At 43.6% G+C, this 26,459-nt stretch overlaps 1 protein-coding gene across 8 annotated transcripts in view; it reads left to right on the top strand.

Annotated features, from left to right (window-relative positions):
* DCLK2 (doublecortin like kinase 2) overlaps positions 1-26,459 on the top strand; it is a 154,416-nt gene extending 127,957 nt beyond the window's left edge. For 4 of the 8 annotated variants that reach the window (XM_047856882.1, XM_047856881.1, XM_047856880.1 and 1 more), the window contains 8 exons: positions 2,376-2,495; positions 2,738-2,884; positions 9,364-9,497; positions 9,922-9,999; positions 15,804-15,900; positions 16,531-16,611; positions 17,775-17,891; positions 23,181-26,459. In XM_047856882.1, coding sequence (XP_047712838.1) covers positions 2,376-2,495; positions 2,738-2,884; positions 9,364-9,497; positions 9,922-9,999; positions 15,804-15,900; positions 16,531-16,611; positions 17,775-17,891; positions 23,181-23,408 — 1,002 coding nt within the window. In that variant the 3' untranslated portion in view covers positions 23,409-26,459. Of the gene's footprint in view, positions 1-2,375; positions 2,496-2,737; positions 2,885-9,363; positions 9,498-9,921; positions 10,000-15,803; positions 15,901-16,530; positions 16,612-17,774; positions 22,197-23,180 lie in introns of those variants that run through there. The other 4 variants (XM_047856885.1, XM_047856883.1, XR_007151706.1 and 1 more) reach the window with 3 other exon arrangements.

The following is a 26,459-nucleotide window of genomic DNA, read 5'->3' as shown; positions in this document are numbered from 1 at the left end:
GGTACTGGTAATGGGGATTACCTTACATATGTCACTCTAAATTAGCATCACTAACAGAGCCTCTGAATAGAGGTAAATTTACAGACTCTTCCAACTTCAGAGGAGAACTGAAGTGATAGATCCATTTAGCCTGAAAACAAAATGCCTCTTTTACTGCCGTGGTAGTAACTCCTGTCATCTTGGCTTCATGTAGAGTGAATTAAGTGCATTTGCTCGCCTTTGCATGTTCACAAAAGTACATCTAACTCTGCTTGTTAGTGCAATAAAAGACAAGCCTGGCACAGATGATCCAGAGGCCTCTAAGTAAGTGAACAAATGTGGAGTGTTTGCTGAGTCTTTGTTTCTGTGTCCACAAGGAGTTGGCTGAGGGACCAGGGCACTGTCTGCTGCTTTGTGCTGTGGCTCTGTAACTTAGACATAGGAGTTTGGAAACAGGTAGGTGGCCCTGTCCCCAGCCTCCCAGCCATGGTGCGCTAGGGTCTGAGAACCGCCACTCTTCCCAGAGATTTGGGAGCATTTGCTGAGTCTCAGGCTGGGCATAGACTTCCCACCCCTGCTCATTAAGGGGTATAGATTCTCCTCCTTGCACAAAGTCTAGTGTCGTTCTGAGTTACACCGCAACTCAGTGTAATACACCTCTAGTTTCTATCTTTTCAAGGAATCAAGTATTTTCAGCTTTGCAGCTGTCATTTTCACTTTGAAAAATTCTTTTTACTGAAGGATTCCTCTTTAAAAGGTTAGATATTGTGGAGCAGCTGGGTGGCTCAGTGGGTTGAGTGTGCGACTCTTGATCTCAGCTCAGGTCTTGATCTCAGGGTTGTGAGTTCAAGCCCCACCTTGGGCTCTGCACTGTGCATGAAGTCTACTTAATAATAATAATTAAAAAAAACAAGGTGATGTTGTGTAGCACAAAAAATGTGAGCTTGGATGTCAGAAACCTAGGTTTGCATTTACCTCAAAAGGCTGTTCTAAGGATAAAGTGTTAAGACATTACACAAGTACTTCGCAAAGCGACTGACAAATAGTGACTAGATTCCTAGTAAATGTTGCTTCTTTTCCTACTTCTGTTTAGCATTTGCACTGTCATTTGCCAACACGGACTGAGTGATTACTTGGACAAGCACGGGGCATTCAATGCTCAGGAAACACTCCACATGTGTGGGAGCTAGCACAGATATTCTGTGGATGCTATTCTTTTGTTATAATGTGTACTTCATCTATTGTCAGAGTATTTGAGGTGGCTTAGAGTAAAATGATATGTACATATGGATGCGGGAAGATAAGACAAGAACCTAAATGATATCTTGACCTAGAGATAATTCTCTTACTGCAGTGGACACTAAATTTGGTTCTGAGATTCATGATAGCAAAGGCAAAAAGGACGATATGAGGGACATACACACACATATGGGTGTATACATATGTGTGCATGTAGGTAGCAAATGATATCTCTTAAACAGTAAGCTTTAGGTATAAGTTACATTTGAAAACCTAGAATGTGTCAGAGGGCAGTTAGTTAATTTCACAGAGCATATCCTAAATTCAAAGTAGTTCATTATTATAGCTACTGAGGATCAACAAATGTGATATTATTGAAATATTTTCATGTCTCATAATAAAGTAGAACAATAGTTATACATGATTCATGGTTGGTATATCGAGAATAATTCCTTAATGCTGTGGGTAAACATTTTTGCTACAGTTGCTGATCCTGGCTGCATGACTCACAAGGATTGATAAGTAGTATTTTCAGGCAAGTGGTTAAAAATAAAATGAGAACCATGGTCCCTATGGTACTCTGTTTTCTGATTTCTGAAATACAAGATAATAAGGAACATCCTTCTGGGGAATGATTCTATATCCAGCCATAGAGGAAAAACTTTTTTTTTCCCCTTTGTAAATTTCAACATGAAACTCAAATTCATATTAGTAATGGTTTAAAAACAACAAAAAATTTAATGCTCAAGTTGTATTCCATACACATGCAAATTTCCTTGTATTTGAGTGTTACATTCACATTAAAAAAGTGGTTCCATATGAATCACAAAGCACAGTGCTGTGTGCCCAGGCTGCCAGTGTCATGACCTCTTAAGGTGTTGAAGAGATAAGAAGGCAGTATGTTTTATGTGCCAGGACAACACCATTGAGCCCTTTCAAGGGACGTTTTGAAGATAATCAGTTCCTTTTTGTTGGTGACAATGACACGTCACACTGACTTGTCCTGTCCCTATGGAAACCAGCTTGGCCAGGGTTTGGTTTGCTTTGCGCCAAGGGGGATGCTTCCCGTCTGCAGACTATGCACCCTCCAGGTTATAGAAATCAGGCAGATGGTTCTGTGGTGTCTGATCCACCTCTCTAACCCCTTCCTTTGACAGGAGCACCTGATTGAGAATGAAGTGTCAATCCTGCGCAGGGTGAAACATCCAAATATCATCATGCTGGTTGAAGAGATGGAAACAGCTACTGAGCTCTTTCTGGTGATGGAATTGGTCAAAGTAAGAGGATGGAGAGATGTCAGGAGATTTCATTGGTGCCAAATCCCAAGACTTAACCATGTTCTTGAAGGACCTAATTGGAAAAAATGATCTCCTACCTTGAAACTTTCATTATTTATCATCATTTTTCATGGCACTTATGTCATTTTTTCATCTGCTCCAGGCTGATGAACCTTCTTTGTTACCTTCACAGGATTGTCACTATTGACATTTTGCTGTGTTCTTTTTTATGTGTCCATTAGGGTGGGGATCTCTTTGATGCAATTACCTCTTCAACCAAGTACACTGAGAGAGATGGCAGTGCGATGGTGTACAACCTGGCCAACGCCCTCAGGTATCTTCATGGCCTCAGCATTGTGCACAGAGACATCAAGCCAGAGAACCTCTTGGTATGTCATCTCTGCTGTTTTTGTTCTAATTCATACCTCTCTCCCTTTAAAATGACATGATCTCATGCAAACAGTATCATTTCAGAGTCTATACCAATCCTGCAATAAGGGATTGAGAGAATTTAAATGAAGGGACTCAGCATGACTCAAGTTAGTGACCAGTGACCATAAAGCCTTAGTGGATTTCTTGAATTGATATGTATTTCTGTATTTATTGTTTATCAGACATTAGAAAACACGTTTCCATTTATGTTTTTTTTTAAGTTTATTTATTTTGAGAGAGAAAGTGAGAGAAAGAAGGGGGCAGAAAGAGAGGAAGACAGGGAATCCCAAGCATGCTCCACACTGACAGCACAGAACCTGTTGTGGGGCTTGAACCCATGAACTGTGAGATCATGACTTGAGCCAAAACCAAGAGTTGGTTGCTTAATGGACTGAGCTACCCAGGCACCCCACATTTACATCTATGTTTTGATTGATGGTACTGACTAAAGAAAGGTGAGAAGGAAAACTATTTCATGAGGTAAAAATTCTGAAGAATAAATCAGAGAATGAGAAGCTTATAGGAGGTGGAAGTAGAATATGACGGTTTGTTTACATGCAGAACAGAACTTTGGGAATAATTTAGTCCATTTATCTCCGCTTTACAGGTACAGAAATTGAGACTCAGATGTTGATTTTTCTTGTTTACAAGTCTTATTTGTCCCACTGTTCTACAGAAGAAAGTCTGTGGCACTTGGAGAGCCTCATAATCTGGTCCCAGTTTACCTTTTTAGTCTCTTCTCCTGTTACTGACCCTTCCCCACCCATCTGGCCAGAGTGACACTCACCTTCATGTCATATTTAGCACACTTCCATGGTGGCCTTAATAAACACAGCTTACTAATTGGGTTAATCTTTGTGTCCACATTGTAGAGGAATTTTAGAGAAGCTGATAAGGGACTTCTTCACACATTCCCCCCAGACACAAACAAGACCATTTTTTTCCCCTCTATTTCTACCTTTCAGGGCTGAGTATCATCATCATTACTGCTTAGGTGAGGTTATCTGAGTATTTTATATCATGATAATACAAACCCAAGTTTTCCTGTCCTTACTCATTAGACTGAACTTTATCAATACCATTACATATCATTGCTTATTTCCATACTGGTCTACATTTGAAATGCTACCTCTCCCAGCGATGTGGCAAATGTATTCATCTTATAAGGCACTGAGCAAAAGGCATGTCCTCTCTGATGTCATTCCTGACTCCCTGGACCGAGTCAGTCATGGCCACCTCTAGTTTTGCTCTACATGCCCTGATGTGGTGAGTTTATCATGTGCTTGTCTGTCTCCTTCTGTAGGTAAGCACCATTAAGGGCAAGGTATGTATCTTAATTATTTTTATGTCATCAGTGCCTTGGACAGTTTCAAGGAAGCACGCTGTGGTGGATGTGGAGTAAATGGTTGTTGACTAACCATTGACAGTCACTTAGCTAGCTAGCAGTGAGCACTCACTCAAACACAGGTTTTTATAACTTGTCTCATACTTGTACTATACAAATAATTGTGGAAAGGAATATGCATTGATGTTTAGGATTTAAGGCCATCCTGGGGGCTTTCTGCTAATCCAGAGTATCCGTTTTCCTCTTTTGGTAATATCATTTGATGATTTCTGAGTATCCATTTAAAAGTATATGAGCTTTTTCCTTCCTGTCTTCTGCCTTGAGGAATTGTGTTCCATGTCTAGATTTTCCTCTTAGGGAAATAAATATCCCTTCTCTGTAAAACAGGATGTATGATGGACTTCGTTTTACGATCTCTAAGGAGGACTGGGCCTCAGGATAGAAGTGAGAATATGGTGTTCTCCCCTCAAAACAGTCTTCTCACCTGTTACAGGCCCAGGGTCCTCCACCAGGTGACGAAGGTTGGCCAGGGGCTTCACAAGCAACAGTGACAGGGCTTTTTCTGGCAGCGGCCAGACATAAATGCCATGGTATTAATGAGGATGCCTCCTTTATTTCTCCCTTCTGTCCATGGCCCACCTCACGCTGGTGGGTGCATGTACTGATGTTTTCTGAAAATACAGACCTGCAAGTCTCTAGGGACAATTGGTTTCTGTGGCACCAGCCCATTCTGTAGCTTTGAATGTTGAGGCCCTGTGAGGAAGGCAACTGAGGCATTAGTGAACTTGCCTGTAAACCAGGGAATGTGCATTTCCCAGCTCATTGATTCCACTCTCCCCTCCCATGTCTTCTCTCGTTTACTCACAATGTGTATACCATCTCAGAATCTGATACTGATACCTTATCCTCTTATCACGCATCAAAGGAAGAGAATATGATGGAGATGGGTGTCTCCAAGATGATGTGTCTCAGAATATAACCAAGAAATTGGAATCAACTTTGTTGTCTAGTCTAACTTGCCCTAGATGAGTCTTCACCCCTCTTCAAGACCTGCACCAGCCCCAGTGTGCTACCCAAAAGGGAAGGGAAGGAGGATATCTGGATGAGGCTAATGTGTGCTCTAAAAGGGTCAGGCTTTGGAAACCTTACCTGCACATATCTAAGTAAAATATGTACCTGCCATTGAAAATTGAACTAGACCACTCTGCAGATTCTAGATTGAGTCAGCAGGTCAGAATTGCCCTAGGATGAGAAAGTGCCATCGAGGCACTAGAAAGAAGTACACAGAGTGACCATCGGCCTCTCCCTACTCTAAAAATGAATTCCGTTTTTAAACAGCAGAGCATTCAGACATCTGATTTGCATCCCCTTCTCTGGTAGCGGTGTCATAATTTAAAACCCTGCCAGCAGAGATGTATGGGTCGGCGTGTCAGGGAGCACTGGGGTGGCCATTAATGCTGTGAGTTACAGCCTGGTGGTGCCCTGTCAGACTTAACTATGAGAGACCAGTGATAAATTCCGCTTTTCCGGGAGTTCTGGGGACCGAGGACAGAAGAGGGTTGGTTTCTCCTATTTGAAGCCCTTCTAAATCATTATGTTGACATTTTATTTAGAGAACGTGCAGCGTTTACTCTGTATGTGGGATCTACATTCCTCACATTTTTAACTTTTGCATTCTGAGCGCAACTTTTGACAGAGCATCTCTCAGCTTGTGGTGGGGCATTTGAACACCACAGGGCTAGAATTCTCACAGTTGTGATTGCTTAAATTCACTCAGAATCTGCATAGGGGTGCAGGCTGCAGCCGGGGTTCTGCCAGGCCTCCTCTCACTTTCAGACACAGAATCTGTTGCAGGATGGTGTAGTGGGATGGTAATGGTTTTGGTTGGAATCTCCACTTGGTAGCTACTAGTAACTTGAGTTCTCTATGCCTCAGTTTCCTCATCTGAAAAACACGGGTAACAGTTATTTTCCTAATCACCCAGGGGGGTGACTCAGGTCCAGTGAGATAATGTGGGGGAAAATATTGGCATCTCTGGAGTTCTGTGAGGATGTCAGTAACTGGGGAGAGAACTAAGCACACTGCCAGAACAGAAGGCCTTTCTCTGGGGTCCCTATGCATTTGTCCACCTCTTTTTAAAAATCATTCTCTGAAAGGAAAGCCATATGTGTTTATATGTCAGTGTCATTCTCTTAAAGCAATGTACAAATGTGTGTCTATATCTGTAGATTTATAGATATTTTTTCCTGATTTGAAGAGAATCTCCAGCTAGTATTTGAAGTTTACTCATATTATCTTTCACATATTTGCCTCTGTGTCAAGTATTGGGGAGAAATGAATCAGATGAAATATTTTTCAGGCTTGTCTGCTCCTTATGACACTTCTCTTTAGATGTTTAGCTGAGGATAGGATGCCAGTTGCCCAGACATAATTCAGTGATTATAAACTGCTCAGTACCTTTCTGTTTATGCTTCTGCATCTGACTCTGAATTCCTTATAGGGGATATGAGAAATGGGGCTTCAGGGACTTCTGAGTGTCTACAGCAACCCTCAAATACCCATAGGCATTCCTAAATCGCATGTCGAAAGTAAACACTGTTTTTCAAAAAAATGTACCTAATGAGTGTATTTTAAATTTGCAAAAACAAAATAACAATGACATTAATAAAACTTTTTTTTTTTACTTTCATGATATAGACATTTAAAATTATAATGTTGCTTAGAATGTTCTTATCACTGCAATTACTTAGAGAATTTCTGAAGTCTGGGTTTCAGTAAATGCATCATAAATTCTAACTGTAATTCTCTATATCAGATTGTTCTCGTTAATGTTTACATTAAACATAATGGATGGAAGGTCGTCCTTAGACCCTGGCATGACTGAGAACTTGGTTTCTGTTGCTTTAGGCTAAATCATTAGTAGCTTTGAATATGCCTCTGCTGAGTTGTGGCTGACTCAGAATGATAAATATCTGTGAGCCTCACCATTACTCCCATGAAACTTGAAAGTCATAAAGATGTATGCTGGGGATGTATACTTAGTACATAAATGTGGAAGCAGTTATTAAACACTATGGTGAAAAACATTCTTCTTTCACTGATGAGGGCATCACAGGTAAGGAAGGTATTTAAGTGCCATGCTTTTTAAATGCCTGTACAGATTGGGTATCGCTGACAAGGGGGAGCCCTGACGTGCTTGGTGCTTTTTAATGATGTCTATATAAATCACTCCCCCTCATTGAGTATCAGATTAATGGACAATGTTGTTAACATGCTTATCTTGAAAAAACATAATTTTCTAAATTTTTCATCCTTTAGTGAGTAAGCGGCTTGGGTGAGAATCTGGCTCAGTTCATAGTAATATGTGAGGAAAAACAAACTAAATAGGACTAAAATATAAAAATAGAGAAAGACATTACATTAGTGAATATTAGTTCTCTGCAGTTGCTCTTCTCTGAAATTCACTGTTTTCAGAATGGACATCCAAGAGATAAATAGGTTAAAGATTACATAGTTAAATCTAAAAACCATCTATTTAGAATGTGACTCTCAGACTTTTATCCCCAAAGGAGAATTTGCTTATGTATAAAATTTCCTGATTATAGAGCCAACACATGTTCATTGTAAATGTTTTAGAAACCAGTGAAAAGTATAAAGAACAAAGCTGAAGTAATCTTTGGTGTTACCACCTAGAAATAAACTGAACATTTGGGTGTGTTGTATTGAATATATAATTTTGAATGTTCTTTTTATGTAATATAGTGAATATTTTCCATAGGATTAGTACTTATTTGAAATGTGCTTATTAGTGACTGTATAGTATTTTATCATAGGAATGTTCCATGATTTATGAAGTCATTGTCCTGTTAGCCATTTATGTTCCTTCCAGTTTTTAAAAACATAGATAAATTCTGAGATTAGTGGCTTTGTGTGTAACCTTTGGGTTCATCTGTATTCCCTTAGGGTTGGCTCTTAGAAGTAGATTTACTGGATCAAGGCTTATAAATAATTTAAAGAAATTTACATGTTGCTGAAATGTTTTCTAGGAAGATTGCTTCCATTTAAGCAAAAAGCATGCACGTCTTCACCAACTGTTTCCAGTATAATTAGTTGATTTCATCAGCCAGTCCTTCCAGGAAAAGGAAGGAACCTTCACTGAGCCCTGCTCTGAGCTTGGTATCTTGACACCACCCCTGTGAGTTAGGGACTAGTCTCATCCCACTTCACAGGTGAAGAACATGCACAGGATGGTTTTTGAAGCTCACTCAACCAGAAAATGGCAGAGGTTATTCAGGCTCAGTCTGTTTGATCCCAAAGTTTACTTTCTTTCCAAACTTCCAAAGTTTTTCATTATGTGAAATTTATATTCATCATTGACTGTTCAGAGAACAAGTCTTGATTTTATTTTCTAAACATGACTGAGATTAAAGTCATGGTACAGGTAATAGACTCTCCCACCCTCCACCTTCCCAGGAGGAGTGTGGAGGACACAGTACAGGAGGGTTAACTCCAGGACAGTTAATAAACACCATTTCGGAGTCTCTCAAGTACTTCACACTCAGTAAGGATGTAGTCAAGTTCCGTTTCCTGCTGTCTAGGCCACACTGGGTAAGCAGCTACCTACACCCCTAACTGCCGTGGCAGCATGCACACATATTCATTATACTCCTAGATAAGGAACTTTTTAAAAAATTATTTATTTATTTTGACAGAGAGAGAGAGAAAGAATCCCAAGCAAGCTCTGTACTGTCTGCACAGAGCCCAACACAGGGCTCAAAATCACGAACCATGAGATCATGCCCTGAGCTGAAGTTGGACACTTAACCAACTGAGCCATCCAGATGTCCCAAGATAAGGAACTTTTTACATAGATGGAAGATACTGTCTTCTGTATTTCACACAATCATGCAAAATGTCTAAAGAAAACTTAGAACTTTAGAGCATCAGAAGTAAACAATGGTATTATTATCAACAAGGAGAGATTTTTTTTTTAACTTATTAATCAATGTTGTTTCTATCTAGTTCCAAGGGCCCCTTTGGAATCATTGAGAAAAGAAACTACTTCTGATTATTGGCTGGTTTCTGTTCCAGGTGTGTGAATATCCTGATGGAACCAAGTCCTTGAAGCTGGGAGACTTTGGTCTGGCCACTGTGGTGGAAGGCCCTTTATACACAGTCTGTGGCACACCAACTTATGTGGCTCCAGAAATAATTGCTGAAACCGGGTAAGACTCCTGGTGGCTTTGGTTAGTACTTGAACTTTGGTGGAAAAAGGTATGTTTAGCTGCTCGGGCTGCTGTGTATTCACACTCCTCCTGGGAAGGTGGAGGGTGGGAGAGTCTATTACCTGCACCATGACTTTAATCTCAGGAACTGAGGTGTGTGCTTCTGTGTCCAGGAGCTCTAGGCCTGGACTTCTGTCCCAGGGCCAGTCTTGGAAATATGGCAACAGTTCCCAATATTGTGGTTAGCTCCGGAGAAGAGTAGATGTCCCTGTCCAAAGGGCAGTTAATTCCTTTGTGTGAAATGAGTGGTTTGACACAGAGGAAGCCCTTTGTCATAACAAACAAAGGCAACTACTCCAGTAATTTGGAGGGTTCCTGGGAGTAATATCATTATTTCTTCCCTCCACCCACTTTGTTTTCTCAGCTATGGCCTGAAGGTGGATATTTGGGCGGCAGGCGTGATCACATACATACTTCTCTGTGGATTCCCTCCATTCCGAAGGTCAGTGGCTCTTTGAGTAACAATATCTGAATTGTAAACTCTCTCTTTGGTCAGGAAGCAGGCATTCTCATCCTGGCAATCAGGACCAGAATCTGGTCAATAAAAATGTCAGTTAAGGAGTGCCTGGGTGGCTCAGTTGGTCAGGCAGCCGACTTCAGCTCAGGTCATGAACTTTAAAAAAAAAAAAAAAATTAAAAAAAAAAATGTCAGTTAAAAATTATATAAACATACCTTTTACTTTTTTTCTTAATTTACAACCTATTAATGGATATTCCTTGACCACACTTCTGATGTGAGGTCAAGGCCTTTGTTTGGTATATGGTCCTCTGAATTTCTTGTCACTCTTCTGTAAAACACACCAAATCATCCAATATGTACAATATCCATTCTCAATCTTTTTCAAGTGGAGTGAGATTTAAAGATCTTTATGAAGCAGTCTGATCCTTCTAGGTAAACAAACCTTTTCTCGGTTTTTTTTCTTCCAATTTTTTTAATGTTTATTTTTGAGAGCGAGCGAGCAAGCAGAAGTCGGGAGGGGCAGAGAGAGAGGAAGACAGAATCTGAAGCTGACTCCAGGCTCTGCGCTGTCAGCACAGAGCCCATCACAGGGCTCGAACACATGAACTGTGAGATCATGACCTGAGCCGAAGTTGGACACTTAACTGACTGAGCCACTGACGCGCCTCCTTTTCCAGTTCTTAATAGTCATTTGTCCTATTTAATTTGACAGCAGGGTTTTTTTTTTTTTTTAACAACTCACCTTCCAAAGCTTTCAACCTAGTTCTCATAGAAACAGTGAACTCTTTCTTTTTAAATTAATTCTATCTGTTCACATAATATTTCACATAATATTTAATGAAATTTAAATTAATTCTATATGTTCACATAATATTACAAATACTTTCAGCATAAATAGGCCTGGGAACAAATAGAGACTGATTCTTGGTAATCACGTATCTCACCTGGGGTGGTGGTGGGGGGGCAGAGGTGGCCACACACAGGTGTCAGAATGTGTGACAGCGGGCATAGAGCATACCCAGTACCCCAGTACTGTGAACATGAGAGAGTGTAGGGCTTTGGCCACAGGGCCTCTTTTGATCTGTCCCATCTCCCTCTTTGGAGCAAATGAATGACTTGGGAATAGAAGTTCATCTAATGATGCAACTTTGATTTTCTTATGTATCTTCTTGAGTTCTCATTTCACTTTAATCTCTGTTATTGTTCATTTTACAACTACTGTTGAGTAGCTACTGTGTGCCAGGCACTATTCTAGGTGTCAGGGATCAAATGTAAAGCGTATTCTCTGATGTCTTATTTATGGTGTTGTACTTCATCAGTAAGTTCAATACATTTAATTTGCTGCCTCTCCCCCAACATTTTATTATAAAGCTTTCAAACCTACAAAAAAGTTGAAAGATATATGTTTTTTAAATGATAATTTTCAATTGATTTGAACAAGTTTTCTTTTTACTGACATTACAGTAAACACAAGAGTGACACAGAGATGTCAGTTTCTACTTTTGAGAGCCTTATGGTGTAAAGACATCCATCACCAGAATATTGATCAAGAAGAATAAATTGAGTATGAGGGTATGCTTATTTCAGGGCTGGAAATCACAAAGGTTAAGTGAAAGGTAGAGCATTTGAGTGGGACCTTGTCCTTGTGGCTAGGATTGGGTTTCTGCAGTGGGAAGCTCTTGCCATCTGGCCGTTAAATCATGGTCTTCCTTCAAAGCCATTGCTTAGGTGGGTTACACAGACTATAGGATTACTGCACTATTGGCCAGCTTTTGCTGAACAGTTAACTACTCCAAAGGTTAGAGCTGTCAGTCAGTTCTGTGGATTTATTGGGCAGTTCTTCTGATCTGGGCTGGCTAATTGGGACTTGATGGTTTAGTGTGGCATCACTCACATGCCTGGTAGTTCGCTCAGGGTCAGCTGGGACAACAGATAAGACTTGGTCAAGTGCCTTTCAGCATTCAATGGGCTAACCTTGGTTTCACATGATGGTGGATACAGGATCCCCAAAAGCAGCCAGAGAGGGCAAGTTCCTTTGCTCAACCACTTTCCAAGTGTCCACTTGACACACATTTGCTGATTGATGTCCCATTGACCAAATGAAGTCAAATAGAGTAAATGTGAGAGAAGATTAAGCAGGTATGTACATGGAGTGGAATAATTTGTGGTCATTTTTACGGTTCCATTGTGTTCTGGCTGGTTTTAGTGATGATTTGTTTGGGGAACTAGTTAAGTGAAGGGGTTAGTTTTGTTGCCAAGTGATCATGGGGCCTGTTATAGCAGAGTTTCCATCCTTGGTTAACCCAAGTTGAGATCAGTTGGAAAGGGGTTATCAGGGATCAGTTTAGAGGAATGTGTGCTCACAACTCCCTCTAGTGTTTCCACATGCCAGTGCAGTCTGTGGGTTTGTTATTTGATTTTGCTTTTTGCTTTTAACCAAAAGCAAGACTGAGACTCAGATTGAACAGTATGTATCTATTGTGACTTGTTTCTCACTGCATGGCAGCTTCTTTGTGGGAACTGGAGGTAAGTATGTGGCTAATTAAAAGCAATAAAGCTACCTTTTGAAAGCTGTTGACTTATATGTTATATTCAGAAGCTGGTCCTACAACCACCGTATTAGTTATTGCCTAAGCAAGTCTGATCTTGGGGCCACTGACAAAACGTAATATTTGCATGATAATTTTGTTTTTCTGAAACATGCACTTATACCTCCCATAAGCTAAATGTTTAAACATCATTTTGTGAGGTAGCTTACAACATTTTCAAGTTACCTCATCAGACAACTGTTTAACAACTTGGCATTGAAAAGAAGGAATGTGCTCAAACTCCTGTTGTTTTCCAGGTTTTTCTTAATGTACATTTTTAAACTTACAGCACCTTGATCCATGAGCTGTATTGTTTTAAGATTTTAAAGTGCCCTGAACATCTCAGCCCAATTGTCGAAGTATAAATGTGTAAATAAGTCCAGTGTAGATTTAATCAGAGTGGCTTTTACTACGTGACTACTTAGAAGGATAAATTAGCTTTCTGTTCTTCTACTGAGGGAAGCTTGAAATGCTCAAAGTGCTTGCAGTTCACAGCATGGATCCTTTAGGTGACTTCTTATTGCTGGGACCCCCTAGGCTTTTGTTTGTTGACTCAGACTATTTTGCCAAGAACCTAAATAACTTGCTGCAGTTACACTTCCAACTTTTTAGCTGTTTATGAACAAAATAAAAGTCCTGTATGTTAACAAAATATAAGCTATTTGCTATTCCAGGAAAGAAAAAGAAGATGAGTAATAGAGAGGGGTGGCTAAAAGCAACGGTTCGGGAAATGGGTGATTTTTAACATCTTTTTCTAACATTTTCTCCTGGAGAGTTGAGCTGAGTTCAGTCAGTAGGGAAATAACAGTGAAAAAGAAAACATCAGACAACCTAGAAAGAGTTTGTGCAGGCTCATAGAAAAACACTTTCCAGGAGGGCAGTGGGAATCGCTTGCCTTACCTGGTTGTCTGGCCTGACTTTTGCTACTCATTCGATGTGCCTCTTGACCCAGACTTCATGAACTGGCAGATGTCAATTCAGCTGGGCTTGTTGAGATGTCCTGAGTATTCGCAAAAGCCCACAGACTCTGCAGGCCTACCTTGGAGATGTTGCGAGAGTGGTTCCAGACCACCGCAATAAAGCAAATACCACAGTAAAAACAAGTCCAATGAATTTTTTGGTTTCCCAGTACAAATAAAGGTTATGTTCACACTGTACTGTAGTCTGTTAAGCGTGCAGCAGCATTATGTCTAAAAAAACAATGTGCGTACGTTAATTAAAAGATGCTTTACTAAAAAAAAAAAAAATAGTAGAGGTCCCTGGCTGGCTCAGTTAGTGGGGCATGGGACTCTTGATCTCAGGTTGTGAGTTTAAGCCCCAGGCTGGGCATGGAGCCTATTTAAAAATAATAATTAATAATAATAACAGTAAAATAAAAAGTACTTTATTGCTAAAAAATGCTAACCGTCAATTTGAGCTTTAGTGAGTTGTAATCAAGGATCACAAATCACCATAACTAACAGATTAATGATGAAACAGTTTGAAATATTGCGAGAATTACCAAAATGTAACAGATGCAAAGTGAGCAGATGCTGTTGGAAAATGGTACTGATGGACATGCTCCCTGCAGCATTGCCACAAACCTTCACCGTGTAAAAGAAGAGTACAATTATCTACAAAGTACAGTAAAGGGAAGCAGAAATAAAACGAAGTTTGCCTGTCCTCTTTTTCATTAAAGGTGTAGGGTAGTCACATCACACAGCCCCAGAATTTGTCCCTAGGCACTGCCCCAAATGACCTGTTTCTGTGGACACCACACTTGCTCACTCTGGGAGAGCAGTTAACATGACTAGGCTTACGTCTAGAAGGCCGGGTGGGGTCTCATGTGAGTCCTCTGCACAGCAGGCTGCAGGGGCCCTGTTGGCAACTCCAAGGCAGATGGTGCACACTGAGACTGGACTTCCACTCCTGGATTTTCATCTTGACTCCAGCGGCTTACCTTGGGGTTTCCACTAGGGCTTTGTAATGAGTGGCCTAGAAGGCTAATGATTTTGTTTTCGCTCAGCCGTTGATGCACCCACCAAGTAAGGGGGAGGTGGGGCTCTGTAGAGGGCTGTGGCTCTGTGTTCTAGGAGACGGTGACATCCAGCTTCCTGAATGTTTCCCAGCAGTGTTTTTACGTTTCTGTGTACCTTGCCTCAAAAGTCAAGGCATTATGTTTCAGTAGGCACCAGCTGTATGTGCAGGAGCACCTCTGAGGGTAGCACAGTTAGGTACGGGCTGAGGAAGGATGCCCACCCTGGGAGGGCAGCAACATCACTTCACCTCAGTCTGTGTGGTTCTAGTCGCTCTTCTTGGATGGGCTCTTTTTTTTTTTTTTTTTTTTTTTTTTTTTGCAGATTGAGCTTAAGTGAAAGTCAAGTTCCAATGGGGAGCTAATTATGTCATGAATATTTTATCCAGATTCTGGACTCCTTATGACTCTTTCATATCTTGGCTTGTTTCACTGCTCTTGGCTCTTTTATTGGAAAAGTAGAAAGAGGAAGGGCAAGGAGAGCTGACTCAGGTTTGTTACTTTTCCACTCTGATCGCCATGAGAGATTAAGTGAGGCAGATGTTTTTTTCTGAAATGAGGATTTACGTTATTTGTGGATTCCATATTTTTCTTGAGTCCTTTTTTTCTTTGGCAGAATATATACATTATTACCTTTTAACCATTTTTAAATTTACAATTTTTTTTAACATTTACTTATTTTTGAGGGACAGAAACAGTGCAAGTGGGGAGAGGGGCAGAGGGAGACACAGAATCTGAAGCAAGCTCCAGGCTCTGAGCTGCCAGGGCAGGGCCCAATGTGGGGGCTTGAACTCACTAACTGTGAGATCATGACCTAAGCCAAAATCGGAAGCTTAACGGACTGAGCCACCCAGGTGCCCCTAAATGTACAGTTTTAATGGCATGAAGTACATTCATAGTATTGTGCAGCCATCACCACCGTCCGTCTCCAGAATTACTGCCTTTTCTCAAGCTGAAACAAGTTTCTTGAACCTTGTGTCCTCTCTTTCCCTGATACCCAAGCCTATGGATATGTTCTTTAGCTCATCATCTAAAAGAAAAAAATGTGTCATAACAAATACAATTGAGATATGAAATGCCCAAGCCAAGAGACTGGACTCCTCACCCCATTCTTCCTGTGAGCATTTTGTTGAAAACTGTATGGTAACTTTGATTTTTCTTCTATTCCTTTGTCACTGACTTAGTGAGAACAATCTCCAGGAAGATCTCTTTGACCAGATCTTGGCTGGGAAGCTGGAGTTTCCAGCCCCCTACTGGGATAACATCACAGACTCAGCAAAGGTACCCATCTGGGTTTGTTTCCATGGGTTACGTTGTGTCAAGGGGCCCTCGTCTGCCGTGTGAGGCTGTTGCAGCTCTTGGAATCGAGCTCCAGGTCTGGCTTGACTTTTAATGTGTTTCTTCTTTAAGTTCATCCCACAGTATAGTCTCTGGAACTCGTAGGCACATTCTGAAGCTGGACTGGCTGTCTTCCCAATTTGCCCCTGCCACCCTCCTGCGTTCCTCTAAGCCCTAAACATGCGTTCTTTCATTTATTTAAGAAATATGTATTGGACACCCATCAGAATGTGGGAATGAGACATACTGACTTGCCAAAAGGAACAATACTGCGGTTTTTACACTGCGGAATGATGATAATAACCAGAACTCTTAGGAGAGAACATCTTGGTTTAATGTAGACCCAGGAGAGACCTTCTCTTCTCTCACACTGGTGCTGCCCTGAGGCAGTTGTGTCTATGTGATTGCCTGGTAGGGCAATAGGAATGTAGGTGATAATAGCTTCTAAGGTGAAATGGCTGAGCAGCTGTGTTGGCTGATTCTTTGAAGTACTTAGTGCAAGCTCAGATATCTGTGTTTATGCTGGAAGTCCCCCACCTCGCCTCCTCTATACTCTTCTTTATTTCATTCCAGGAATTAATCAGTCAAATGCTTCAGGTAAACGTTGAAGCTCGGTGTACTGCGGGAGAAATCCTGAGCCACCCCTGGGTGTCAGTAAGTACCCATGTTCTCGGGGAAGGAACATCTGTAAGTTCCGTGACCACCAGCCTGCTTCTCCACCGTGGCTTTTGCACATGCAGAGCTCTGCATCCAAGTTCCATGGCAGATGAAATGTCTGTTTTCTCTCATGAGCAAGTAGCATGAAGGTAGCTCTCTGGGAGAAGGCACTTGGCATGAGGATCTCGGAGTATTTGATCCTGCTCTGTGAGTGACCTGGGCAAGTCACTGTCCCTTTCTGGACCTCACTTTCCTCCTCTACAAAATGAAAGGATTGGTTGGGATGCGCTCTCAGGAGCCTTTCAGCTTTTGCCTTCTATACTTACGGGATTTGAGAGTTTTCAGGATTTGCCCAGAGATGAGCATGTTTCAGACGCTGATCCCCATGTCTTTATGGCACATGGTCGTAGGAGATCTCCTGCTGAGAGTAAGGAGGCTGAGACATAGTCCCTTCTGGAGCCTAGTAGAGGGGGTGTGACATTGACCAGAGTTTGTCTGGGCTTGGTGGTACCTCTGGGTTTAGGGTAAATGTGATCCATTAAGTGGTGCTGGTGGGAGAGTTTGCATTTACCTTATTCCCAAAGACTCCATGAGAGTGAGGTTAATGTACTTAGCCATGGCCTCTGGCCTACTTGTGGGGGAGTGGTGGCTCCCTGCACCCCTCCACTATCTCTGTGGGGTCCCACACATCCTGACATGAGGGTTCAGCCTCTCTGGATCCTGCCAAGTGACTTAGGTCTTGGACCAAGTAGCTGAGATGCCACATTTCTTTATGAGCGATAAAGACTAACAACTAAGTGAATTCTTGATCAAAATAATAAACTCTTCATTAATTTTGGTGTTTCCATGGGAGGGATCTGTACTAAACTCTGTGGGATTTGTGCCTTGGGGACAGAGTCTTAGAAGCCTGAAGAGTGTCTTCCTTCGTGTTCTCAGAGACTGGTGCTCTCTACTTGGCCTGATTGAGGCTTAAGGAGCAAAGGGAATGGCTTGGGGTCTTCCTGAGGACATAGGACTGCTAAACGGCAGTAATTGTTCCCCTAACCTTGTGGTGAAAATCAGTCCTGTTAGGAAGAGATGGTGGGGCGAGGGTGACTATTCAGGAAAAGCCAACGTAGACCTGAGAATCTGAAACCATTGTATTTGATTCTTTTCTGTAGGATGATGCCTCCCAGGAGAATAATATGCAAGCTGAAGTAACAGGTAAACTCAAACAGCACTTTAATAATGCGCTCCCCAAACAGAACAGCACCACCACCGGGGTCTCGGTTATCATGGTAAGTGGAAGGCACTCTGTTCTGCCCTTGGAAAGCTGAAGTGTCGGGCCTGACTGCTCGGTGAACTTTGAGTCTTTAGAAGTGAATAGCCGAGGTTCCCTCACATGGAAGTCCGCACCTTCCATGTTCCTCTTTGCTTTTCAAGATTGGCTTGGCACGTGGAGTGCACCCATCTGGCCGACTCCCAGGCCTCGAGTTCTGGGGTAGGGGGCTGTGCAGGTACCAGCAAGGCCAGCCTGATGGGTCCCGGCACCAAGGAGCCGCTGGCCCCTTCTCCCGGGCTCGGTGCCCTCCCTGGCAGCTGCTTCTGCCCTCCTCTCTGTTTCTCATCTGGAGAGGGCCTCCCAAGCCTGGCTGGGATTTACAGCCTAAGGAAGGAACTCCCTGCCTATTCAAGGCTTCACAAACACACTGTGTGAGGTATGAATTATTCTTTGAGACCAGGGGTAAGAAACCGCTAAAGTTAAACAAATTCCTTTAAAAAATTAGTGTTTTGTGGCTTTTAAAAGTACAGAACAATGTAAAAAATATATATTTGTGTTTTTGTTTTCAGGGTTAGAAAGATTTTGAGATGTCAGTAACAGTGGTCCCCATAATTTTTTTTAGGTCTTCCTTCTTTCAAAATGATTGTAAGGGAATTTATCTAAATGCATAAACACAACAAATAAACAGTGGCATTAAAGTAAGGAAAGAAACGTTAAGGTAAATTTAGCAAAAGAGAAAATAAAGGCAGAAAGAATAAAATTGAACTAGAAGTGTGGTTAGCTCACTCAACACCGGCTGTTCTGGCCTGAGTCCCTGCTGAAGTCGGGCCTGAAGCCCAGCAGTGAGTATGTCCCCTCCTGTTGTGGCACCAACACTGGGGGCCATGACCTCTGTTCTGCCCATACCGCTCACACGATCTGGGAGCAGGTGAGGGGTTGCCTTCTCCAGGACCTGGGGTGGCTTTGGAATCAGACTTTCTAAGGGGACAGGTGCCTGAGTTGTTAGCGGCTTGGCCACCCCTGACAGCCCCCTGGGAACCTGACAGCCAGTGATGGGCTGTCTCTACATTTCCAGCTTTCTTATCTCAGGACAAGCATCTCACCCTCTGGAAAGGTTCAACTTGTTTTCTACCCAACTAGAAGGAAAGCAGTTGCTTACTCTCTGGCACATTGTAGTCTAGGAACCTTTACTCAAGAAGATTCTGGGTCCATATAGAAGCTGGAAGGAAACCCTTCCCCGCCCCCCACCCCCACCCCCACCACGGAGAATACAGAACACTGTGGTATGTTTTGTTGGGTATCCACCACCTTAGCCCCACTAATGGTCTGCCATTCCCCTTTCTCCCCCTGGAGCGGCTGCATTTACCTGGAAACCCTCTGTATGTCCTCGGAACTCCTTTGCTCCTTCCCTGCTAGAAAGTGTGCTCTCACACTGCTTCCCTCCCCCAGACAAGGCCTGAGCTTGCAGACTCGGTCTTTTGACATGTTGCAGGACATTGGGGTGCTCTGTGCCAAAGTAATGAGAAGGCCTCTTGAGTTGTGGTTTTCCTAACATTTTAGCAGCGTTCTGCTGAAAGCCCGGGAAAGTCAGAGTTGTCACAGAGTTACAGCTTAAACACTTTGAAAAGAACCATCTTGATTGACTCAACAGCATGAGAACATTTTTAAGCGATTCACCTACAAGAGCAGGCACTGATGGATGGGACGGATGGCAAATTACAGACTGGTCGCATGGACACCATAAGGCTTCTGCAAAATTTAGAGGAAATAAAACCAGAAAATTGGCACACTTGACACATAATGAAGAATCTTAAGAGTGTTTTTTGGGATCAAAATTTAATAGCTAGGTTAATTAAGCTTCAGAGTCTCCTAGAAGAAGGACCTTTAATGGGACTGTGCCCAGGGTTTAGGAGAGTTCTGCCATCGTTGCCTGGGTCACCTGTGGACTCAGCGCCCACACAGGAATCACGGGCCGACGCCTGTGGCCCGCTAAAGCTCTGGAATGACCCAGCCCTTTACCTTATGGCCCAGTATAGGCTCTGTTCTGGATAATGACATTTAGAGCCTCTCAGACAGAAGCTGTATCTTCCGGCTTACAAATGATAGTTTCCCATTTGCTATGAAGGAGATCAGTAGTCAAATTTCAAGCCCCTTAGCTTTAACTGGATGGTTGTATGAGTGAACAACCTTTATTATATCTGTAATCCCAGTGGTGGTTGTGCAAGTGGTGTTTTTATGTGTGTGTTCAGTTGATTTTGAGCATGTTGGCAGGGTCCCGTCTAACCTCATGTTCCCTACACAACTCTGCAGGTTGTTAGGTCTGAGGAGCTGCTGAGTGGCATTATCACATTCAGTACCTACAGGAGAAATCAGTAAAGCTTGTCTCTGGAGGTACCAATTCTCAATGGCCAAAAAGCTGGCCTGTGAATTCGGGGCTTGTTCCCCAAAGCAGTGGCAAGAAGGCCTCCATGGGGATGCCATGCTAATCCTCACCCAACTGAGGACCTGGCCTGGGGCATGGTTGTGTGGGGGCAGCTGGTGGTGCTTCTGTGTTGTCATCCTCATCACCGCTACTATGTGTCTGTGTGTCCTGCCCTTGGGAACAGTTTTAAGTGTTTTTTTATATTAAGAGCAATTAACCACAAATGACTCTCCCTGGTATTCATACATTCTCACAAGTAGAGTATGTGAGGGTAACTTCGTTCCCTGCAGATACAAAGAGAAGTGGAAATAATAGTGTATCAGTGCTCTAAGGTCGAATCATCAGATAACTGTCCTGTGACCCATACAACCTTACTGTCTGTTGTCGCTCCTGGCATTCTCTCCGCCTTGGCCCCCCACCCCAAAGTCAGTGCCTGAGGCTCCCGTGAGAAAATTATAGGATAGGAATGAAAATAACAGCAAAAGAAAGTAAAGTTGATGCTATTGTCTGCATTTTATTTGACAGTTTGATTTGACAGTTTGAGAGACACTTCAGAGTTTCACTCTTAACCCAGTTGAGACTATGGGGGATCCTGAAGCAGAATTCTGGTATTCAAACATGCTGTGCTTAATCAGAGCAACTTCTAATTTGCAGCCCGTCTTAAATCTGCATGCTTGTCTCAGACTTTCTGACACCAGCGTCCAGCTCTTAGCTTCTTATCGGTGCAGGTCTCCTGTACGTACTGACATCCTTCTCAGCCAGCAAAGCGTACCCTTGGAAAACTTTATCTTAAAACTTTACAGCTTGCCCCACTGCCTGTCATCCCAGATCAAGAGCTGGCGAGTGCATAGCAGGAGGACGCCAGCAGCTCTCCTGCTCAGTGCTGTTTTTCACTTGGTGAAAAAGCAACTTTTTGTGAACAACAGCAAAGGACAAGTAACTCTGTGAAGGCTTTATTTTTATCAGTAAGACAGGTGTGGAGCCTTTGGGATAAGAGAAGAGATTTATATTGGATTAGGCTTTGGTTTAAGACAGGCCTGTGGTTCTGAATAGCACTTGCATTTTCTTTGACTTGTCACTTGGTATAGTTAAAGGACAGTGCCTCTGCGGGGCAGGCTCCTTGTTTATCCCCCAGGGGGCACATCCCAGCCTCAGGGACGAGGCCATCTTGTGGCAGGAAAGGGAATTACAAGAAACCCTCATTTGCTGCATCTTGTAGCCAACTTGAGAAAGGATGAATTCACACGGAGGGCTTTCCCCCTCAGAGGGGATGATGTTTCTTTCAGGGGGAAATTTGGGAATGATTTGGGTTTAATTTGAGATAGACAAAACTGTTTCAGTCATGTTGCTTCTGTTTAAAGTAAGTCTAGTTTCTGTCCCTGCTTTCTCCTGCCTCTCCCGCCGCCTGCATTGCTTCCCTCTGACTAGGTCCAAGGCAATGGTATGTACTAACCGCACCGCAATGCTTTGTTCCGCTGCACACACATGGTCTCCTGACAGGAACAGAAGAGGAGCAATAACTGGGGAGTTACTGTCTCTGCTACCCAGGAGGGGCTCTGTGGTAGAACCAAGTGAATGCTGCCTCTCCCCATTTTCAGAGTGTTCACCGAGGCGTGGCTTGGCCTCCTCTCATACTAGGAACTTGGAAGCTTGTTAAAGAGCAATGCTAAGCTTCTGAGGGGGCTTTTCCACAGTTACCTGCTCCCCAGGTAATTGAAATTGTCCTTGGAAATTGCTGGCTATTCAGCGTGAGCTTGGAAAGGCCTGTGGAGAACCCTGTTTTACAGCTGACACCAAGCCAGCCAGCCACACAAGTCCGTCTTAAAAGGTGCTGTTCATTCGTATCTTCTCCAGACCTTTTTTTTTTTTTTTTTTTTTTTTTTTTTTTTTTTTTTAAGAAATAAAGAATCTGTACTACATTTCTCCTCAGGGTAGTTAGATTACAAAACACCTCCTGATTGTTGTGCCTTTGAGCTAAAGGTGCCTGAGAACTGAAAGCACATTTGGAAACCCAGTGAGATGACAGCTCGGCTGGGTCTCACTGGACAAGCAAGGAAATGTTCAAACTGAGTCAGAGGAGGAGAAAAGAAGATTAGGTCTTACCTCCCAGTGTAAGGTCAGAAAAGCAAGGCGATTTCCTCATGTTTGTGGCTGTTTCTGTGCTCCTTGAAGAGCTGAGCAGATTAAAAACTTTAGGGGTGAAGCACCTGGCTGGCTTATTGGGTAGAACACGCGACTCGATCTCAGGGTCATGAGTTCAAGCCCCATGTTGGGCATGGAGCTTACTTAAAAAAACAAACTTGGGGTATAACAAGATAAAACTGTCCAGAAAGACCAGAGAGCAGGTCAGGTGACCATGCAGGATGTCAAAAGGGGTAATGGTGCACGATCAGATTGCAGGACTTTTGTAGATTATGCAGACACTTGGGTTGTAAAGGGATTACTTATTTATATGACATGTGAGTAACTTTTCAACCTGTGATGAAGAACTTGCCTTAGAAAAGCTGTCAAAGCCCTAGTGTTCTTGTAGGGTTTGCTTATTGTCACAGGATTCTTCTGGGCTCCAGATCTGGGCATGGGAAGAAGCACTCAGAACTCAGGCAAGCTCAGAGCCAGAAAATAATTGCCTCAGGCTGCCATCCAGGGCCAGCTGACACTGAGCCAGGAGCAGGGGCCAACTGTGGCTAACCGCCTGGGGGGTTGGGGAGAAGGTATCCTCAGCCGTTGCTTTTCTCTTAGGCTTCTATTGGAAGAGAAGCTCGATGTTATTTCTCCTCTTCTGTTTCTGAGCCCTGTGCATGCTCTTGTGCGCTCCTGTCGTGGTAGCTATGACCCAAGCTCGGGCCGGGCTAATGTGTTGTTTCTCCACTGGTTTCTCCTTAGAACACGGCTCTAGATAAGGAGGGGCAGATTTTCTGCAGCAAGCACTGTCAGGGCAGCAGCCGACCCGGGATGGAGCCGACCTCTCCAGTCCCTCCCTCAGCTGAGGAGCCCCCCGTGTCCGCACCGGCAGACCTGGCCCCCGCCCCTCCAGAGTCTCCCACACCCCCTTGTCCTCCTGCTGCCGAAAGCTGCGAGCGGGCAGGGACCTGGCGCCGCCACCGCGACTGACCCCGGGCGGACAGGCTGGAGCCCACTGTGGCTGGAAAGCCCCTCTTGTTGGGCCGCGGCCCTCTCGTTGAAGAGCCTTTCTCTGCTGACTGCTGTTGGGAAGTTTGCTGGCACCTCTGAGGGCTGCCAGGATCCAGGAGCTCGATGCCAGGGATTTGCTTCTTTTCATAATCTGGGCTCTGCCCGCTGGTCCCTGGAGGTGTCCTATGCAGTGTTAGCTGCCGTGACAGATATTCAGAGCGGCTCGTTTTAAATTGTTTTCAGTTCAGTGGACATTTTTGCAGTGTCACCAGGAGAATGTGCAACTTTTATCTGGGATTTAATGCATTTTTATAGAAACACTTTGGATGAATCAAGCTCTCTCCCTATTTAAGTAAACTCGGAGCGTTCCTTTTTTTCTTACGAACAATTTAGAACTGCATTTGTCCCTTTGTGGGTGTCCTGTGAGAGGTGGCGTAGCACCTTCCTCTGCCAAGGGGGTTCGGAGGACTGGCGTTCTGATGGAAGAAGTGAGCACCCGAGAGGACAGTCTGGTCATCGGACACTAATTCAGACTTTGAAAAGTGGTTCCAGGTGCCCGAGGAAGCAGTCCACCGTTAGCCTGGGGCGCTGGGCTCACCTAAGACAACACTGGATATTTATTTGTATACAGACCACAGAGGAATGTCACTTTCTTCCCTAGACAGTGTGCTCTCCCCCAACTCTTCCCACATATGTATTAGGAGACGTTAATGGAGTCGTCCTTTGGGCTTTTTCATGAAAGGCGTGGCGCATGCGGCAACCCCCCCGGGCCAAGTGGTTTCTTCTCAGCAAGCCGGCTTCTAGCAGAGCACGGTAAACTAGGCATCTGACTAGCCACCACAGTCTCTTTCATCATCTGCTTGTCATCTGGAGCTGGCCGGAAACAACTGAGGAAACATAGCCCGAGGCACAGTCAGGACCGGGGCAGGAAGGTGCTCCACAAACATCCTCTGTTATTAACCTTCTGGAAGGCTGCTGGCAGTTTTTCCTTTTTTCCCCCACTACCCTGCCCTTTTTAATAATTGTACATAATCAATGTATTTGTTTTACCTGCTCATCTTCTAAACTGGGGGGCCCTGTAGTTCATTCTCATTGTTAGACTTTTGCCTCTTATAAGTGTACCCAACCTGCAATAAACCCTTCTTGAGGAAAAAAGTGATGGGGGTGGGCAAAGGATTGTGTGGTGTTGTTTTGCAAAGGATGTGTGATCAAAGCACACTTCCTTGGCCTAGGTTCCGTGTCCTTTTATGAAGTTTTGGGTGAGGAGTGGGGAGGGAGAATGATGCTTGGGAAGAACACATGAAAATGCATCTTGGTCAAAGTGTATTTGCTAACAGGTGCACACACCTGCAACAAAAGCTCAGGAATAAATAGGGATTGTTAATGTATGGCAGAGGAATCTTATGGAGCCAATGGCAGGAAGGTCAGGCTTCACAGGAAATAGGAAGCAGGGCAGCTGTTCCCCAGTTTCCTTCTGTCTGTCACTGTCTCTGACTCCGAGACTGTGCATTCTCCTCTCTCTGCTGCTCTGGGTGCATTTTGGCTCTTGGTTCTGTTCTCTCATAACTCCTGCTTGCCTGTAGCTCTGATGTAGCCCGGTGGTGCTCTGTCCCCAACTTCTCAAGGCTGTCCAACTCCAGGCCTTGAGACCATCTGCTTCCACTCTGGATCTCTTAATTCACGTTGCTGAAGGAATGAGACTATCTGGCCCTTCTCCCTGGGCTGGTGCTGACCCATGATTCAATCCAGCGGCTGGTTACAAAATGCAGATTTTGCCTCCTGGGCCTACAAAGGCAGCAGGTATAGGCTTCAGGAGGAGGGCAGTTTCAAAAAAGCTGTAATGTATAGGTCTAGAACATTTTGCTTGTCTCTGGCCTCGCTAATGAGTTAAAGAGCAAGCTTTTTCATGGCTCCCGGTGGAGATATTTTTGTTAATGAAAGAGAAGAGCTAATGGAAAGAGAACATGGAAATAGTGATGGGGCATGGCCTCTGGCAGTGATCAGAGCCTGAAACCGGGGTCCCTCTCTGGAACGAGGTTAAAAGGCATTTGCTGACCACTTCAAGTATTTGTCAGGGAAGTGCTGGTCACTGGTGATAAGATGAAGGAGTGTCTTCTGGACAGCATGTGCTCCCATCCTCTGTGTCACCCTCGGATGGCCTGGGACATGGTGGGGGAGGATGGCCTAGAGACACGAAGTAGCATGAGCAGGTGGGGCAGCACAGCCTAGCAGCTCTCCTGTAATTACATGAATCCCACAAACACCTGGAGAAACGATGAGTGGCGGTGAAGGAGCAAACCAAGCCATTGACTGTAACAACGCAAGTCACAGAATTGGTGGGAGACAGAGTCACCGTGCAGTTTTAGGTTCTTCCATCTCCAAAGCTGTGCTCTTTGGAGGAACCCTGCCCACGGGGACAAATCAAGGCCCGGGTGTGAATGGTCATCTAAGTAATGATCCTAAATAAAGGCCCTGACACCACAAGCAAACTGTTCATTTGCCCATGTGTTTAGAAAACATTTGTTGAGCTCTTCTTCTGTTCTCAGAGTCCAAATTAAATACAGGGATGTAATTGCTAGGTTCCTCTGTTCCTGCACAGTGAGAATGGCATGTACTTGTTTGATGTTCATTCCCTTACTTCAGCAGGGGATCTGTGTCTAAAGGATTTGACCTGTGAAGGGGTAGAAAAAGGGAAGTGGTGACCTGCTGAAGCCACCATGGGGTGCCTGCTGGGCTCAGCAACTGCCCAGGGGTCAGGGAGTGCGTGTCTCTCTCTTCAAAAAGGTTGCTGTGTTATGGAAGTATATGGAATACATGGAATACATGGATTAAAAACATTCGGTAAAACTTCCAGAATATTTTCATGGATACAACTGTGAAATGTGAATTTGAAAATAGGATCGTTGAGAGCAGACCGTACGGGACGAGAAAGGGAGCTAATGATGTTGGTGGGGAAAGACCTCTGGAGCAGCACTGCCCCCTGGAAACACAGTGTAAGCTGCCTCATTTAACATTTTCTGGTGCCACATT

Source organism: Prionailurus viverrinus, chromosome B1, assembly GCF_022837055.1.
Source record: "Prionailurus viverrinus isolate Anna chromosome B1, UM_Priviv_1.0, whole genome shotgun sequence".
NCBI lineage: Eukaryota > Metazoa > Chordata > Mammalia > Carnivora > Felidae > Prionailurus > Prionailurus viverrinus.
Note: the sequence above shows the minus strand (reverse complement) of the source record. Positions and strands in the feature narration are given on the sequence as shown.